Below are 16,582 nucleotides of genomic sequence, written 5' to 3' on the forward strand. Positions count from 1 at the left end.
CCTACATAACCACATGTCTCTGTCCTTGGTACTAACCCCCCCCCCCCCACATAACCACATGTCTCTGTCCTTGGTACTAAACCCTCCCCACATAACCACATGTCTCTGTCCTTGGTACTACCCCCCCCCCCACATAACCACATGTCTCTGTCCTTGGTACTACCCCCCCCCCCCACATAACCACATGTCTCTGTCCTTGATACTAAACCCTCCCCACATAACCACATGTCTCTGTCCTTGGTACCCCCCCCCCACATAACCACATGTCTCTGTCCTTGGTACAACCCCCCCCCCCCCCCCCCACATAACCACATGTCTCTGTCCTTGGTACTAAACCCTCCCCACATAACCACATGTCTCTGTCCTTGATACTAAACCCTCCCTACATAACCACATGTATCTGTCCTTGGTACTAACCCCCCCCCCCCCCACATAACCACATGTCTCTGTCCTTGGTACTAAACCCTCCCTTTTTATTCCATAGGAAGAGGAGGATGAAGATGACCCATTTGCCCAAGGTCTAGAATTTGCACCCAAAGATGTCCTTCCCATGTCATACCAACCTAAGGACAACATGCATGGGATTGGGTACAGAGGACTTGTACCCACTGACTTTCTGGAGCCCAGCTGTAACGTTAGTCACTCCACCGCCCGCTCAGGTCCGAGGGGCAAAGGGATCAAAGGACAGGTGAGCAACCAGTTAACAAGAAGAAAAAAGAAAAACCCAATATCCAAAGTCATGTAGCATACCAGGAAAAGTTCCATTTTGGAACCATGATGCATGCACATCTCCTGCCATAGGTTTTGTTACTAGGACATGTAGGTCAAGATTGCTTTCAAAGGAATATTTGATGTTCATACTAATGCATTAAACATTTCTCTCCACCTAGTACTTTTTACAATTTAATATCACTATATATGCATGCGTAGTCCAGTGCAGTAGTTGGTGCCCCTGCCTCTGGACCAAAAGGTTGGGAGTTTCAATCCCGGCTGTGTCGCTCACTTGACATGTACATGTACTCTACCAGAATGTGTCACAGTCCTTAGGACTGGATGTTAAGCCGTGGTCCACTGTTCATTGTGCTTGTCGAAAAGAGCTAGGGGAATTTCCCTGGTACAATGATGGTTGAAAATACTGTACATAGAATAACTCTTCAGTGAGCTAAACTGGTTCAATATCACTTTCACTGTCTTAATTTCTTAAACTAAGCATTATTGATAAACTTTCTTTGGCCACATTTCAGAATCAAAACATTTTCCACCCAAACCCATGAGAGGTTAGCTATAATACATGTATATACTGATGGGGATAGATATATATAATATTATACATTGTCAGCTACAAGAATGAAGTTGTACCATGTTGTGATAACCTTATGTTGTAGGCGTTTGGAGTGGGTGCTTTTGAAGAAGAAGATGCTGACATCTACACCACAGACTCCATGGCTAACTATGACTTCTCCGCTGCAGGGGTGGAGGTAGACACACACACCCACAAACATACAAGTAAGGACACAGCTCCACAGTTTCTTGGTACACAGATTTTTACAGGAAAATAATGGAGCCAGCAGGCAAAATGACAATAGAAAAATGATGGGTTAGTGGAACTGCTCTTAAGTAATTGCCCCTGACAGACTTCAATGGGGAAGGCCATCTTGAAATCAACTCAGTCACTCATACCGATCAGAACAAGAAGTTCAGATATTGCTGTTGTAGTAGACTTTGTAGCACTAAGAGCTAGTTTAGCCTTGTCTAATCGATCTTATGGAAATTTCTTAGGAAAAATATGTTGGATTTATCAAATTAGATTTTTGTCATATTGTTTACTCTACAATTGCAATGAAGTTCATCATCATCTGTTTATTTTCACTGTAGGACATGGCCATCCAGTGTCATCTATAGAAGCAAAGGCCCCAGAGGGTTTTCTACTATCAGCAAGGGCAGCAGAACCCAAGCAGGTAAGGATCGTGAGACTGTTACTTACACATTATTGGTGCATGTAGTGCAGACAGTGCAAAAAGGCCTCTTATATGGCTTTTGATCTCTACATTTTCAGTTTCTACTAGTATTAATATAGAGTCCATGTTGATTAGTTAGTAGTGTGCATAGTCCAGTGGTTAGTGACCCTGCCTCTGGACGAAAAGGTCGTGAGTTTGAATCCCGGCTAGTGTTGCTCACTTACCATATGCACCCTACTGGAAAGGATCTCAGTCCTTAACCCCCCTCTCACTGGATGGAAACTAGTTGGTGACTGGTTGCAAATGACGGGCGCGCACTAGTTTTGCACAGTTGCCAAGTAGTTTTCACATGGTTTTCAATGAATGCCAATTGGTCTGCTGCTGTGGCAATTTTTTTTGACAGTCGAAAAAAACGCAAGTGGCGAATGGACGTGAACTAGTTTCCAACAACATGTACATGTTGTACTTGCCAAAATTGAAAAACCTATGGGACTTTCCCGGTGATAGGAACCTACATAGCATCTGTCTTCTCTGTCACAACTAGTGGAAAAGTATGGCTCAATTGTTCCTTAAGCTTATTCAGCTAGTCTGGGTCAAGATCAGTTTTACTTCCTTTATTCCTATATGGACATCAGAGATCACCAGGCCAGTTTGAAGTCTTTCACACTAAACTGTCTGTGACAGCAGCCTTGCTCATCTACAACCTGAATTTAAAAAAAAAAAATCTAGATAGCAAGTATATAATATACTAGTATATTGCAAGAGATAAACAACTTAATTTGATCTTGCAGTGTGAAAAATTTCAGGCACAATGTTGTAAGTCTGGAATTAACCAGATTAACAGTGAACTATATTGTGCTAAAGCTTGTTTTGCTTTAATTAAGGTATTTCCAGATACATTTGTAAGACCATTATGATACTGATTTGATTACATGTATATGGATGACATGCCTTGGGCACTGCAAATTGATGATGCAATTGTGCAAAAAAAGTTAGCCCTCCAAATACGTTGCCTTGATGATGAAACCTAAGTGGCTGGGAGTAAGTACAGTAACTGGTGTGTCCATAGGTGTTCCCTCCCCCGGTGGTTCCACGAGACTTCAAACCTCTCCACACCTTCTCCAGCGCTGAGAGGGGCGAGACGAGGCCTGGAGGCAGGCATACTCTCACAGCGCTGCAGAGGGCACAGGCGCTGGGGGAGAAACCTCCCACAGGTACGCACTGGCACAGGAGTTTGTAACATGTTAGTCTGCTTCATTCAGAAATGGAGAAGTTGTGGTACCGTTGACACAATTGCAGTTAGTATCATATCTTAGATGAAAAAATATCTGCAGGGGTGATTGTTGCTGATGAAAGGTCACAGCAAATCTGCAAACTTAGAATTGCTGCAAATATTTCAAGTTGAACACTGCATTTTAAGAAATGAAAGAAGACCTTATACAGTAGAATCCGCTTAACTGCACATCCCATCTGTCTGTGTATTTCGTGCAATTATCCGGATGGTGCAATAATGCAAAGTTGCCCAGTTGGACCGGTAGTACACTGTACTATAAACCTCGGTGTGTTGTATGAACTTGTTAGCACGCATTTAGATGTTAGAAAGCTTTCGTTATACTGGTACAGTGCAGTAACACCGTGTGTGTGTGTGTGTGTGTGTGTTTGTGTGTTTGTGTGTGTGTGCGTGTGTTTGTGTATGTGTGTGTTTCTGGATATTTATGGTCAGCATAAGTTGAGACTCTCTGGATGGATTGTGATGATATTTGGTATGAGGGTTGGTCTTGGGATGATGAAGGTCAAAGTTGATTTTCAGTCTCCTGGCGACTATTCTTATTTAGTTGAGATATTGAATATTCTTTTTTTCAATAATTCCAAACCACAGAACAGATGTCAGTGTTTGACCTGATCTCTACTTCCGATAAAGAGGCCATAAAAACTACACAGCTGCAGAAACATGTTCCAGCTGCTGCACCTGCACCACCTGTGCCACCTACACCACCTGTGCCACCTGCAGCACCTGCAGTACATGCTGACAGACAGGTATGACGGAAACCTGAAAACACAGTTTAGTAACTTTGTGTAATTAGTTTGGGGTTTTAATCGTTGCTGATCAAGGCATATATATTAAGAAGTTAGAATTCTCTAAAAGCTAATTGGTTTAAAACAATGTCATTGAACACTACACACAATGATAGCGTGCCTGTGAAGCTGGTGTGTTACGCCTAATGGCGGTTGTACCGGCTATATAGATACAGATACAGATATCCCAGAGGTAAAAGAGTGATGCATTCAATAAACATGGTATAAGGTGGCTGCAGGTTAGTAGGATGTTGTAATGAATTAACAGTTTATATTCTCTAACCCGTAGCCGATCCAGCAAATAGCTCAGTCATGTTGGTGAAAATCAGGGCTGTCTTCAGGACCCGTCCTTCCGTCCCAGAAGGGAAATTTGCTTGTTGGGACGGAAAAAAATTCAACCCCATCCGTCCCAAAAATATCAATTTTATGATATAAAACGGATGAAAAGGTATTTTTTTAAGCTTAAAATGACAAATTCAGTGATGAAAATTTTAAAAATCGGCTCCCAAACAATGAGTGAGACGGAAAAAAAATGTAAAGCCCTGCAGCCCTGGTGAAAAGTCTTTGGAGAAATGTGTTCTTCTCACACAACCTCATGTAGTATTCAGACCTGTCCATGTTTTGGTGGGGCTTAACTTTGCTAATTCTTGCTGCACAGTAGTGCTGTAGTATGTACATCATGTACTCTGCTCCCAGACATATCATGACAGTCTGTACCCTCTCATCTCTCACTAGGGTCTCCACCAGTCAGAGCAGACCACCGCCACGACCGCAGGGAACTTCAGACCGTTTTCACGGGACGCTGCCAAACAGCAGAGATATGAAGAGTACGTCAGGGCAGCCAAGTCTGCAGCCAAAGGTGAAGATGGCAGAGAAAGGACTTTTTAAATTACCGACAGAAAACAGGGTTTGGTGTATCATGGCTGTCTTACAAATGTAGAATGATGTGGTATACATGTATGGGCTATAATTTGTAAGTCAGAGAAAACCTTAATCCTTGGTTTGTGGACATATAATTTGACATTGACAAGCACAGTGATTAAAGCAAGAGAAAACGATGAGTGTCACATAAATCTTCATGTTTTAATGGGGGAGGGGGTATGGCTTACTTACAATGTAGTTTTACTTCATATTTTGGCATTACCTCATCTAAAATCTTCTGTATGCATGGTATGACATGCCTGTGTAGCAGTTTGCTACATAACCGGTAAACTATCTTTCCCTAAAACTGTGTGTGTCAAGATACAGACTTCCCCTCAAACTCTGTTTTTGAAATTCATAGATGTTCTTCCAGTTTAGCGTTGTTGTTTTGTTTTACATCAAATGAACAAGTACAATTTGAGTAGACTAATGGTTTGTTATTTTCAGACCCCATGCCTGCTACACCACCAGGAATGACAGAGTGGGAGAGAGAAAGAGAGAGAGAAGAGTTTGTGCGTGCGTACCGGCTGTACCAGCCCCTCCACGGCATGATGGCCGACCGCTTCACGCGGGAGAAACACCAGGACCAGCCTCACACACCCTCCCAGGAGGTCAGTAATGAACTTTCCCAGCATTTCTTCAGCCTTCTCACCATCACAACGCATTCTAAATGAAAGGTTACATTATACACAAGGAAGGACAATACATTTCACCATGTGCATACCATGTTGCGCCGTCTATCCAAAGTTGTTGATTGATTGATTAATTGATATGATTGTACATTGGTTTCTATTCAGTAGGAACAGTGCAATTTCAAATTAAGTTATCTTGTATCTTGACATTTCTATGAGTGGAAATATGTTAGAATTATTTGCTCACGGTTACACAAAAGAAATATGAAGCTGTCCCAGTATGAATGGCGGTGACCCAATTCAGCCCCGTTGTTTATGACTTGTGACCATTTGTTAGTTGAAGACGTTTGATGTAGAAATGTGACTATTCCAGGGAGAAGTGTCTGACAAGGCTCAGGCTGCAGGAATGAAGATGTTTGGTCGTCTGACCAGGGACAGGATGGAATGGCACCCTGACAAACTGCTGTGCAGGAGGTTCAACGTGCCAAACCCCTACCCAGAGTCAGTATTTCCTTCAGAACATTTTCATCATTGTCTATACTACTTGGACATAGGCTGTGCATTCAGTTAAAGTTTGCAGCACTTAGATTTCCCGGCTAGGTGAAAAGTCGAAACAGTCGAAACAGTTACTGTAGAACAAATGTTCACAGTGTAATAAGTTTACAGTGAATGGTCCCCGCAAAGACTTGCAAACATGAAAACTCTGCATTGCCAAATGTTTCAAGATTACCTGTTAGTTTGTTGGAAATGCAAAGGTAGATTAAGGCCCAGTCAAGATCTTGCAAGTCTTCAATTTTTCTTATTAAAAAGTGGCAAGTAACATACCCAAGAAATTAGTGCCTGTCTGAAATGTGCTTGATATTTAACTTAAACTTAGTGCTGAAGCTGTTGTTAAAAGTTTGTTACACAGTTCTGTCTTATTTATGGCTTAATTCTCCTAGCTGAGGTTAGGCTCCAGCTTGTTTTGGACATCTTTTAACTTTAGGGCGTTTTTATCAGACTTTCTTTTTTGTCTTTTTTTTTGTCAGCCAGGCAAACTTTTCAATTTGGCTGGCAGACAAAAACAGGACAAAAGTTATAGAATGCTTGATAAAAATGCTGTAAAAGACGTCCAAAACATGCTGGAGCCTCACCTCTGCTTGGAGAGTATATGGCATGTAAATTGTCCACCTTGCAAATGTTTACCAACCATTGCCCTTGTGTTGCAGGTCAACGGTTGTTGGGCTATGCACACTTAGGAAGGAAAAATACACTTTTGCAACCTTTTTAAACATGTCGGTAGAGTCCAGCTCTTCAGGACAGGCTGCTTCAACAGCAACTAATTCTACAGAAAAGGAAACACCAGCGAGGTCACAGGAGGTCAACAAGACTGTGGGTGGTGGGGAGGGGAGAGGGGTTCTCAGTTACCTGTGTGAGTCTGAAGATGTACCAAGTGTATCAGGACAAGACAGCCTGCAAGAAGGTGTCAGTAAAGAACAGGTGAGTTCCTTATACATGTATTTAACGTTTTCTTTGCTTACATCGATTCTTCATCGGCAGTCCGGTCTCAGGACACCATCTATGTGCCTCTAGATCTGGAGGAGTGACTTCTGTTGTATCAACTAAATGTGACTTAAAGTCCACTCTGTGAATCAATTATACAAGTCATGTAATGATATTTTGCCCACTCAGTATAAAGAGGGGCTCTCTCCAGTGTCTGAACTTCTCTTTCTGGATGGAATTTCACTACCAGGGACAGGCATACATGTAGATTTGACAATCAAAAATTAAAACCTCTTGAGAGATTTTCATCAACTCTTAAACATTTTCCCAAAACTTCCCTAAAACTAGGACGAAGCCTCACGCAATTTGCAGGAAATAATGTTTCAGAGGGTTGAGAATGTCCAAATTAGATGGACCACACGCCTTCAGCGCTCAACATGGAGATTAGCCTCGTCAAAAAAGAAGTTAGAGAGGAGAAGTTTAGAGGTGGAGACAGCCATGATACAAAGCAAAAGAGAGTTATCATGGTCTTCATTGCAAACTTATTTGCAAAGTTTGCTTATTCTTGATATAGACACAACACCAACGGAGCAAGTTTCAGCTGTAACTGTACATGTAGAAGTGTGAGTGTCTTACTACTGCTAACATTACTGTTACAGGAGAAGGAGGGGGACAAACCACCATTAGACTTGTTCAAGGCAATCTTCCAGTCTTCATCAGACAGCTCAGGGGGGTCTGAGGACAGTGAAGAGGGTGACGACGTGGATGATGCCAAGGGGGGTGGAGGTGAAACCAGGGGGGTCGGAGCCGGAGGAAAGAGAGTGGAAGAAGACGGCAATCCTGTGTCCTCAGAGCAGGAGAAAGACAGACCAGTTCTACCACAGGGCAACAAGATTGGTGAACCTGCTGACACAGCAAAACTTGACATGGGTAGGTGGTACCAGTTTTCATTTTCTTTTAATTAGCAGTTCAGTGTTTGGACGGTGTCTGTGTTAATATCTGAAAAAAAAGCATATCAAGAATAATGTCTAATAAAGTGTAATCTACATTTTTTACACATTGTGTAGATAAATCTATGTCAGCTCCATTTTGCTTACTAGTATTTCTGAAACAAATTAAAGATGTTCTGACATTTCAGTTTCTAACTTTGGAACATGAATGAGAGTGCACACTTGTCACTAAATTGGAAAGTAAAAGTGAAGACATTTTTCGGGTAAGGATAGACAAGCAGTTAAATCACGAGAGAAACACAATCATGTATTATGATATATCTAGCATCATTCTGTATATACAAAATGTATCAACATTAACCCACAATGTTCAGCCATCCATGTATCTTGTCCTTGAGGGATGAAGTTTCAAATTTTCAGTAGTTTAGGAGAATATTGGTGGGGGAGACTTACATGTAATTGCCCAATGACATGTCATTCCTGACTTTATAATTAGCCTAATTAAAAGCTCCATTAGATACCTAAATCCTCCGTTTGAACTATCATTAACTTTGATCAACCCCTTCCCAGAACTAATATGGACAAATGGTCAACCAACAGTTTGGGGAAAATCTCATTGACCTATGTATAATGTATTAACTGCGAAGTTCGAATCCTAAACATTTCCAGTAGAAAGACGCGCAATGCCCACAAGATTAACACCCCATACTGCCGGACTGAACGTTACAAAAACTCACCAATACCTTATCTAGCTAGATAGTTGAACTCTTCAATACCAGTTAACTTCTACTCTCAGCCTCAAGTCTCAAGGGAATTTTTTCGCCACCTTATCTCGACAATCGCAGTGCGAGTTCGAATTATAATGTGACAGTCTCAATATTTTAACTAACGTGTCCACATATTTCATTTTATAGTGTAGGTATGATATGTACTATATATTTTAACAAGACAACTGTTTTGATACTATTAGATGATTGTGTGAGCGACTCCCAATTGTAATGTCCCAATTTTAAAAGTGTTCACATATTTTAACTAATACTGTTAATGCAGAAATATTCACGGTGGTTTTATGTTTACAGTTTTCGTAGTGCCGTTTCACTGTGAACTAATAAAACCATCGCGAAGATTTTTGTCCAATACTGTACAAAAACATGTAGCAGTATGTGACTATAGCGCTGCCGCAAAGTTGAAACCACCGTGAACACTCCATTTTCGCCTTGGCGCAAAATAAAAACCATAAACTTAAATGCATTTACAGTAGGGCAGGGTTATTATATGTACATTTTGTATATAATTATATTAAAACATGACAACTGTCTTGATTATTGTGTTATGTGTAAGCAGAATGTAAATACCATCATAATTCAGACTTAATAAGTCTGCCAAGTGGTATACTCAATAAAGATTTCAAGATATGCGATTTGACCTTTGAGCCAAATTTTAACTCATTTAATAAACAGATGGACCCGAGAGACGTTGGTAAACCCATATGTTACCAGCATAAGGGATGTTACTTGGTACATGTAGACTATGTAAATAAATAAATAAATACGTACCAGCAATATACCAGTTATCCATCCTCTTCTGCAAAGCAGCCTTTTCCCATGTTCACCCGTTATCACATTTACCTGATGTTAGAAGGTAACTCTTAACCATATCAGCAAAATGAAAGTAGACTACATACCGGTTAACCGGTGCTTACGTAGGCCCTTCCATAAATTTGTCTAGAGCTGGGGTGATCTAAGCTTTTTATTCTTTTTTTTTTTAGTACTCACAACATCAAAATGTTGATCTCTTTATTGATCTATGTGTACCCAGCATTGTTGATTATTTGTTTCTGAATCAATAGACTGATATTTTCTGTCAAGAAGCCAGGATGTCAGTTGTGATGCGTCCTGAGAGCCATGACAGCAGACGTGACAGAAGTGAACCAGGGGAACATGTACATGTGGAACAGACACAGTTCTATGGACCAACACTACCTCCAAAAGGTAGGGATTTAACTGAAACTAGAATACAACATTTTTAATTACATACATTCAACAGCAATTATCATTATGATTCACGTAAAACTATGTACACATTTGTGCCAAATAGCCACCCTTCTCCTGGTCACATGTGCATCACACCATCAAAAGACTCCAGGTTTTTGTTGCAAGGAATGGTGTCAAGGAGGTCCAAGAGAACGGAGCGATCAGTTTGGAAATTTAAACCAGCCTGCCATTTGCAAAAAACAAACCTTTGAGAAGCAAACAGTGCTTAGTCATCAATATGCGTGGTGTGCAAGATGTTTGTTTTTTTTGGAGCCGCTTGTGCTGCGCTGTGTTCAGATCTGTCGTGGACAGTGTGATGCGATGCTGACTCGTGAAGCCTGGATCCTCCTGTGCAACTCATCCCCCACCAGTGTTCCTAACTCAGCTGTTCAGATGGTCGTTACGTTCACTCTGACATCATTCACACCATTGATAATTGCGCAACAAAATCCTCAAGTCTGAGAAATGTTTTTTGTTGGTGCAGTGTTCACTAATAAGAGAAGCCTTAGGGTGTATAATGTATTTGGAACAAATGCATCATATATTATGTAGCTTTTGTAGATACTAATCATTGTTGTTGACAATGATAAAAAAAAATGTGGTGAATTGCTGTCATACAATCCTTAAATGGATGTCCCAGGGAGCATGTTACCAAAACCTTTGCAAAAGACATTTTTTATCTCTCATAGAAAACGCAAGCCGTATACTATATAGTGAAGCCGCATTGCACGACCACTAGCTACTTGAAAAAGCATCATGCTTCACCTCAATTGAGGATGCCTTGAAACGAAAAATGAATAGTCAGTCAGTGAGTGAGTGAAGTTTATTTGTACTATCAATAATGATTGTGGTTTTGGGGAACTGAGGTCTTCTGGTCAAGCTTTAATTTCATGTCAGGTTTAAGTAGATCAGTTGTGACCTCTTGAATGTGATTCCTCACTGATGCAAAAGTAGAACTACAACATGTACAAGTAACACAAACTGGTTACAAATATAATTTTAAGTAACAACCCAGTGTTAGTTTGAAGTATATAAAATGAAATAAACCTTAAGTTTAGACCTGAATCCTTGTCCTTGCAAGTTCAATGTGTACCATTTCAGGAGGAGTATATACAAGTCCTGCCAGGCCGCCAACCGACGCCCCTCCTTCCCACAGACACAAGCACAGCCAGAGGGACAAGCACAGACATAAACACAAGAAGGACAAAAAGGTAGAATACTAATGAACTGTTTTGTCTAATGTCCCTGGTAAGGAGGGTAAAGAGTCAAATTTCACAGCTGGACCAAAGGTGGAGGTACCTCTGTGAAAACGGAGGTTCTGTAGTCACTTGGTTTGTTGTTTGTTTGTGACAGTCATGTATGTCTAATCTCCAAGCAGATCTAATGGTTGCGAAGACCGTATCCAACTGGCAGAGGAAGTTTTTATTGCAAGGTTGCAATAAAAACTTCCTCTGCCAGTTGGATACGGTCTTCGCAACCATTAGATCTGCTTGGAGATTACCATGCTGTTACATAAGACCAGGCAACTCATAGCCAATCACAGCTCTCACTTATTGATTTTGCACTGTTTTAACAGTATAACATATTTAACAGTATAACTGTTTTAACATATTTAAAAATATGCAAATGTCAAAGAATTCCTGAATAACAGGTGCTGGACTATTTTGCAGGGAAACAATCAAAGGAGTGAACTAGAGCTAAGTACTAGGAGTGAACTAGAACTAGTTTACTTTGACAGCCACGTGATGCCTGTACCTGAGCGAACTAGAGCTAGAATAACATTGGGTTCCACCGTTCCAGGCTATGTTTGGTTTTGACAGCCACATGATGCCTGTACCTGAGCGAACTAGAGCTAGAATAACATTGGGTTCCAGGCTATGTTTGGTTTTGACAGCCACATGATGTCTGTACCTGAGCGAACTAGAGCTAGAATAACATTGGGTTCCAGGCTATGTTTGGTTTTGACAGCCACATGATGCCTGTACCTGAGTGAACTAGAGCTAGAATAACATTGGGTTCCAGGCTATGTTTGGTTTTGACAGCCACATGATGCCTGTACCTGAGTGAACTAGAGCTAGAATAACATTGGGTTCCAGGCTATGTTTGGTTTTGACAGCCACATGATGTCTGTACCTGAGCGAACTAGAGCTAGAATAACATTGGGTTCCAGGCTATGTTTGGTTTTGACAGCCACATGATGTCAGTACCTGAGTGAACTAGAGCTAGAATAACATTGGGTTCCAGGCTATGTTTACTTTGACAGCCACATGATGTTTGTAGCCTAGAATCCAAACCTATTAAAGGGGCATATTGTAGAATCTGGTGGGCAAAAACTACAAATACTGAAATAGTAAGAATTTGAAAGATCTACACTAAGATTCACATTTGTAACTTATTTTTTACTTATTTCCAACATGTTCCCGTCATTTTGTCACATTTTCACCATTGATAAACGACGAAAAACGCAAAACGTTTAAAATCTGGTTCATTTACGTATTAACTTGCGTCCCGCAAGTTAATATGCAAATAAGCCAGCGTAGAACGCTACGAAAAATCTGAATCGACCGTTATGGTCGTAGTTCGAGCGTCACAGCGGGAAAATCACCACAAGTAAACAAACTTCAGAACGTCGGGCGTTCGATCGCGTGTTCTGTGGTTCGTCGGAATGTTGGACAAGATGGCGGTCAATTCAAGCGGCGGCGGGGATTGCGTATATATTTTTTTTTCAAGACGTTCGCACGACACTACAAAGTCGCATCCGTACGCGATGAACATTGCTGTGCAGTGTAATAAGGTAGATTCAACTAATGATGTAGAAAAATAATCATAAACAAAGAATTTTGTTTTATGTTCATGTCACAATATGCCCCTTTAAAGCCTGGAATCTAAACCCGAGCAGACTTGGGAGCTATAATAGGTTTGGATTCCAGGCTATGAAGTTTGCACCTGAGACATACCTGTCCTACTTACTGAGGATTTTTTTGCCCTCAGAGTAAAAAGTCCAAACACAAACACAAGAAGAAGAGTAAGAAGAAGAGAAGATGGAAGGATGAGGGAGAGGACAGTGGGAGTGAGAGAGAGAGCAGTGAAGAGAGTGAAGATGAGGGCAAGGCTGACTTGTTGAATGACCAACTCCTTCATAGGTAAGGCGCACACAAGGCCACAACCGTATAATTATGTAAGGTGTGGAGTTTTTATTGTACACTTCTGTTGGTTATCCTAAGACTGAAACATTTTGAAAACACAATGTTATCAAGACAGCTGAAAAGAAACTTTATAAAATTTTTATTTCATTTTATTGCTTTGAGACACAGTTAAAGGGGAACTCAACTCCAGAAGTACATCACACTCACTCGCTCACTATCCGGTAACATGTAACGTTAGGTGTTATGTTCTAAAAGAATTAAGATTGTTATGAATGCAAAATCAACAAATTAGATTTATGCAATTTCATAACACATCAACAAAGAAAATTTGATAGACCATTAGAATCCAGAATAGTCACCCCCCATGCAGGTCCTTTTTGGTATCTACATGTAAGTATCCCGGTTCCAATGAGATTATTGCCAAAGACCCAAAGTTAACATATAGCCCAAAGCAAGAGGAGATTTGTTAATTCACACACTACACTATTCCCACTACAATCATATGAAAGTCTCATCCGTGAATAGTTTCATCAGGTTGGTAAGTCACTGAATAAAAAGACTCTTTGTACACAGCCAAGACAGTGATTTATTCAACTGACGTTTCACTGACCCTCTGTCACCTTCCTTCAGGGCAGTTCTGACTGGTTCACTTTTCACTGCAGCACAGGTGTCGCTGCTTATACACTTTTGTAACGTTAGATGCGTTCCCAAACGCTGTAACAGGGAACAGACGTTAATTTGCACTGATTTGCCTGACAATTATGTATATAATATTACACTCCTGTATGTTTGGGACTGCATTGTATATACCGTCCCCTGTAACAGTAAATCTCTCCTGGACTTCTTAAGATCATTGATTCCCCACTTTTCTGAGGGAACTCTATTGGAGTCTTAAGCATGGGAGCTAAGGAGATGATTACCAGAGATCATCAACAGTTTTCGGCCCAAAGCAATGATGTTGCCAAGGCTAAAATTGATCAACAGGTGTCCACAAACATGCTAAATTTGTACTGAAAAGTGATTTTCTAAATCAGTGACTTTATGAGAATATGGAGTGATACTCAGGGAACTGTACAGCGGGGTGTTGCAATGAAATAAAATGAAGCAATGGTTTCCTTTGTGCAATTGCCTCAATAGCTTTGTACAAATTGTATATACTGTAACTGTTTGTGACATCTTTTTTAGTCATCGTTTTAAATTGTAAGTAAGTCATCTGAAATTGATGACTATACATACAAATGTAGGTACCAATAGCCACAAATGTCCGATACATGTTATTTTTCCTTGATGTGTCCCCAGAGTGAGGAGTCTACGACATCACATCACCCCGGCAGACATCCTGTAACAACCGTCGGCTGGACCTGGGAGTCCTGGTGGTTGTACCTGTAACAACCGTCAGCTGGACCTGGGCAGTCCTCCTGGTGGTTGTACCTGTAACAACCGTCAGCTGGACCTGGGCAGTCCTGGTGGTTGTACCTGTAACAACCGTCAGCTGGACCTGGGCAGTCCTGGTGGTTGTACCTGTAACAACCGTCAGCTGGACCTGGGCAGTCCTGGTGGTTGTACCTGTAACAACCGTCAGCTGGACCTGGGCAGTCCTGGTGGTTGTACCTGTAACAACCGTCAGCTGGACCTGGGAGTCCTGGTGGTTGTACCTGTAACAACCGTCAGCTGGACCTGGGCAGTCCTCCTGGTGGTTGTACCTGTAACAACCGTCAGCTGGACCTGGGCAGTCCTGGTGGTTGTACCTGTAACAACCGTCAGCTGGACCTGGGCAGTCCTGGTGGTTGTACCTGTAACAACCGTCAGCTGGACCTGGGCAGTCCTGGTGGTTGTACCTGTAACAACCGTCAGCTGGACCTGGGCAGTCCTCCTGGTGGTTGTACCTGTAACAACCGTCAGCTGGACCTGGGCAGTCCTGGTGGTTGTACCTGTAACAACCGTCAGCTGGACCTGGGCAGTCCACCTGGTGGTTGTACCTGTAACAACCGTCAGCTGGACCTGGGCAGTCCTCCTGGTGGTTGTACCTGTAACAACCGTCAGCTGGACCTGGGCAGTCCTGGTGGTTGTACCTGTAACAACCGTCAGCTGGACCTGGGCAGTCCTGGTGGTTGTACCTGTAACAACCGTCAGCTGGACCTGGGCAGTCCTCCTGGTGGTTGTACCTGTAACAACCGTCAGCTGGACCTGGGCAGTCCTCCTGGTGGTTGTACCTGTAACAACCGTCAGCTGGACCTGGGCAGTCCTGGTGGTTGTACCTGTAACAACCGTCGGTTGGACCTGGGCAATTCTGGTGGTTGTACCTGTAACAACCATCAGCTGGACCTGGGAGTCCTGATGGTTGTACCCGTAACAACCGTCAGCTGGACCTGGGCAGTCCTGGTGGTTAACATTGTACCTGTACCTGTGATGCCCATCCACTACATTTGTACAGTGTTCATTGGTAAAGCCACACCAATGCAGTTTCTTTGTTCTTGGACTTGCTGTCTATGCAAAAAAAGTTTTAAAAGGCCACATACCATACAAATATGAATCAACCACAAAATGCTCAAATTTTGACACCAACAGTACTCATCTTCCCGTTTGTCAGTTTTTCCATTTATCAATGCATTAAAAGTTCAAAATTAGTTGTTTGAAATGTTAACCAGCCGTTGTGACTTCTGTGTCATCATTTGGGTCTATCTCAGGATGCCCATTTGGTTCGATTTTTATATCATTTGGCCTTCTTGCTGAAGCCTAATAAATATACCCTCTCCTCTTAATCTAGTAAACTTCACCTCAATGTTTGCATTCCTACAAAACCCATCCTGTAGATAATGTCTTCTCATTCTGTACGTACCATGTACTCCACAATCCACATTTATTTTCAATAATGTATCTTACAAATACAGCCATTGTCCTTTTGAGGAGTATTTTTCCATTCAGAAGATGTCTTGAACCTCTGCACACCTGAATGCTGTTTGTCACCTGTCTGTGATGTTCAGAATAACAAGTCTTGTCTAGTTTCTCTTTCAACTGTAGAACCATTGGAATAAATTGACATGTACACAAAGTTTATCAGTCTTGACTGTTCCATTCAAGAGTTAGTTGTGAATTTGAGAATGATATGGGGCGCATGCAGGGGTGCCTAAGCATTTGCACAAATTTTATGAAAAACACACAAAGCACTATGCGAAACATACAAATCTTATAGAAAACAATATTTTTATGCAAACCAGCCAACTGCTGTCTGGGTCATGTGACAAAGTGGGATGCTGGTTTTTCTGATGGCGTTGACGCTCCAGAATAAGCAAGAGAGTACACAATGTAGGTCATAGGCTATTGAATACGTCTTCATGATGGTTCAGTAGAAACATACCTGCTCCCAATGCAGCGGCTGGCCTG

At 41.7% G+C, this 16,582-nt stretch overlaps 2 protein-coding genes across 2 annotated transcripts; one reads left to right on the forward strand and one right to left on the reverse strand.

Moving 5' to 3' along the window:
- Positions 1 to 13: 13 nt before the first annotated feature.
- LOC136438734 (G patch domain-containing protein 1-like) lies at positions 14 to 14,611 on the forward strand. Its single transcript, XM_066433647.1, has 15 exons — positions 14 to 28; positions 485 to 688; positions 1,386 to 1,506; positions 1,876 to 1,958; positions 3,028 to 3,172; positions 3,838 to 3,995; positions 4,770 to 4,893; positions 5,403 to 5,566; positions 5,961 to 6,088; positions 6,796 to 7,066; positions 7,729 to 7,999; positions 9,888 to 10,010; positions 11,154 to 11,263; positions 13,044 to 13,195; positions 14,498 to 14,611. Exons 1-15 carry the CDS (start codon positions 14 to 16, stop codon positions 14,541 to 14,543), a joined length of 2,115 nt encoding a protein of 704 aa, XP_066289744.1. The 3' UTR covers positions 14,544 to 14,611.
- A 210-nt stretch (positions 14,612 to 14,821) lies between these two features.
- LOC136438735 (uncharacterized) lies at positions 14,822 to 15,514 on the reverse strand. The gene has a single exon (XM_066433648.1). It carries the CDS (start codon positions 15,512 to 15,514, stop codon positions 14,822 to 14,824), a length of 693 nt encoding a protein of 230 aa, XP_066289745.1.
- Between the last annotated feature and the right edge of the window lie 1,068 nt (positions 15,515 to 16,582).

Source organism: Branchiostoma lanceolatum, chromosome 7 (genome assembly GCF_035083965.1).
Source record: "Branchiostoma lanceolatum isolate klBraLanc5 chromosome 7, klBraLanc5.hap2, whole genome shotgun sequence".
In the NCBI taxonomy this organism is placed as follows: domain Eukaryota; kingdom Metazoa; phylum Chordata; class Leptocardii; order Amphioxiformes; family Branchiostomatidae; genus Branchiostoma; species Branchiostoma lanceolatum.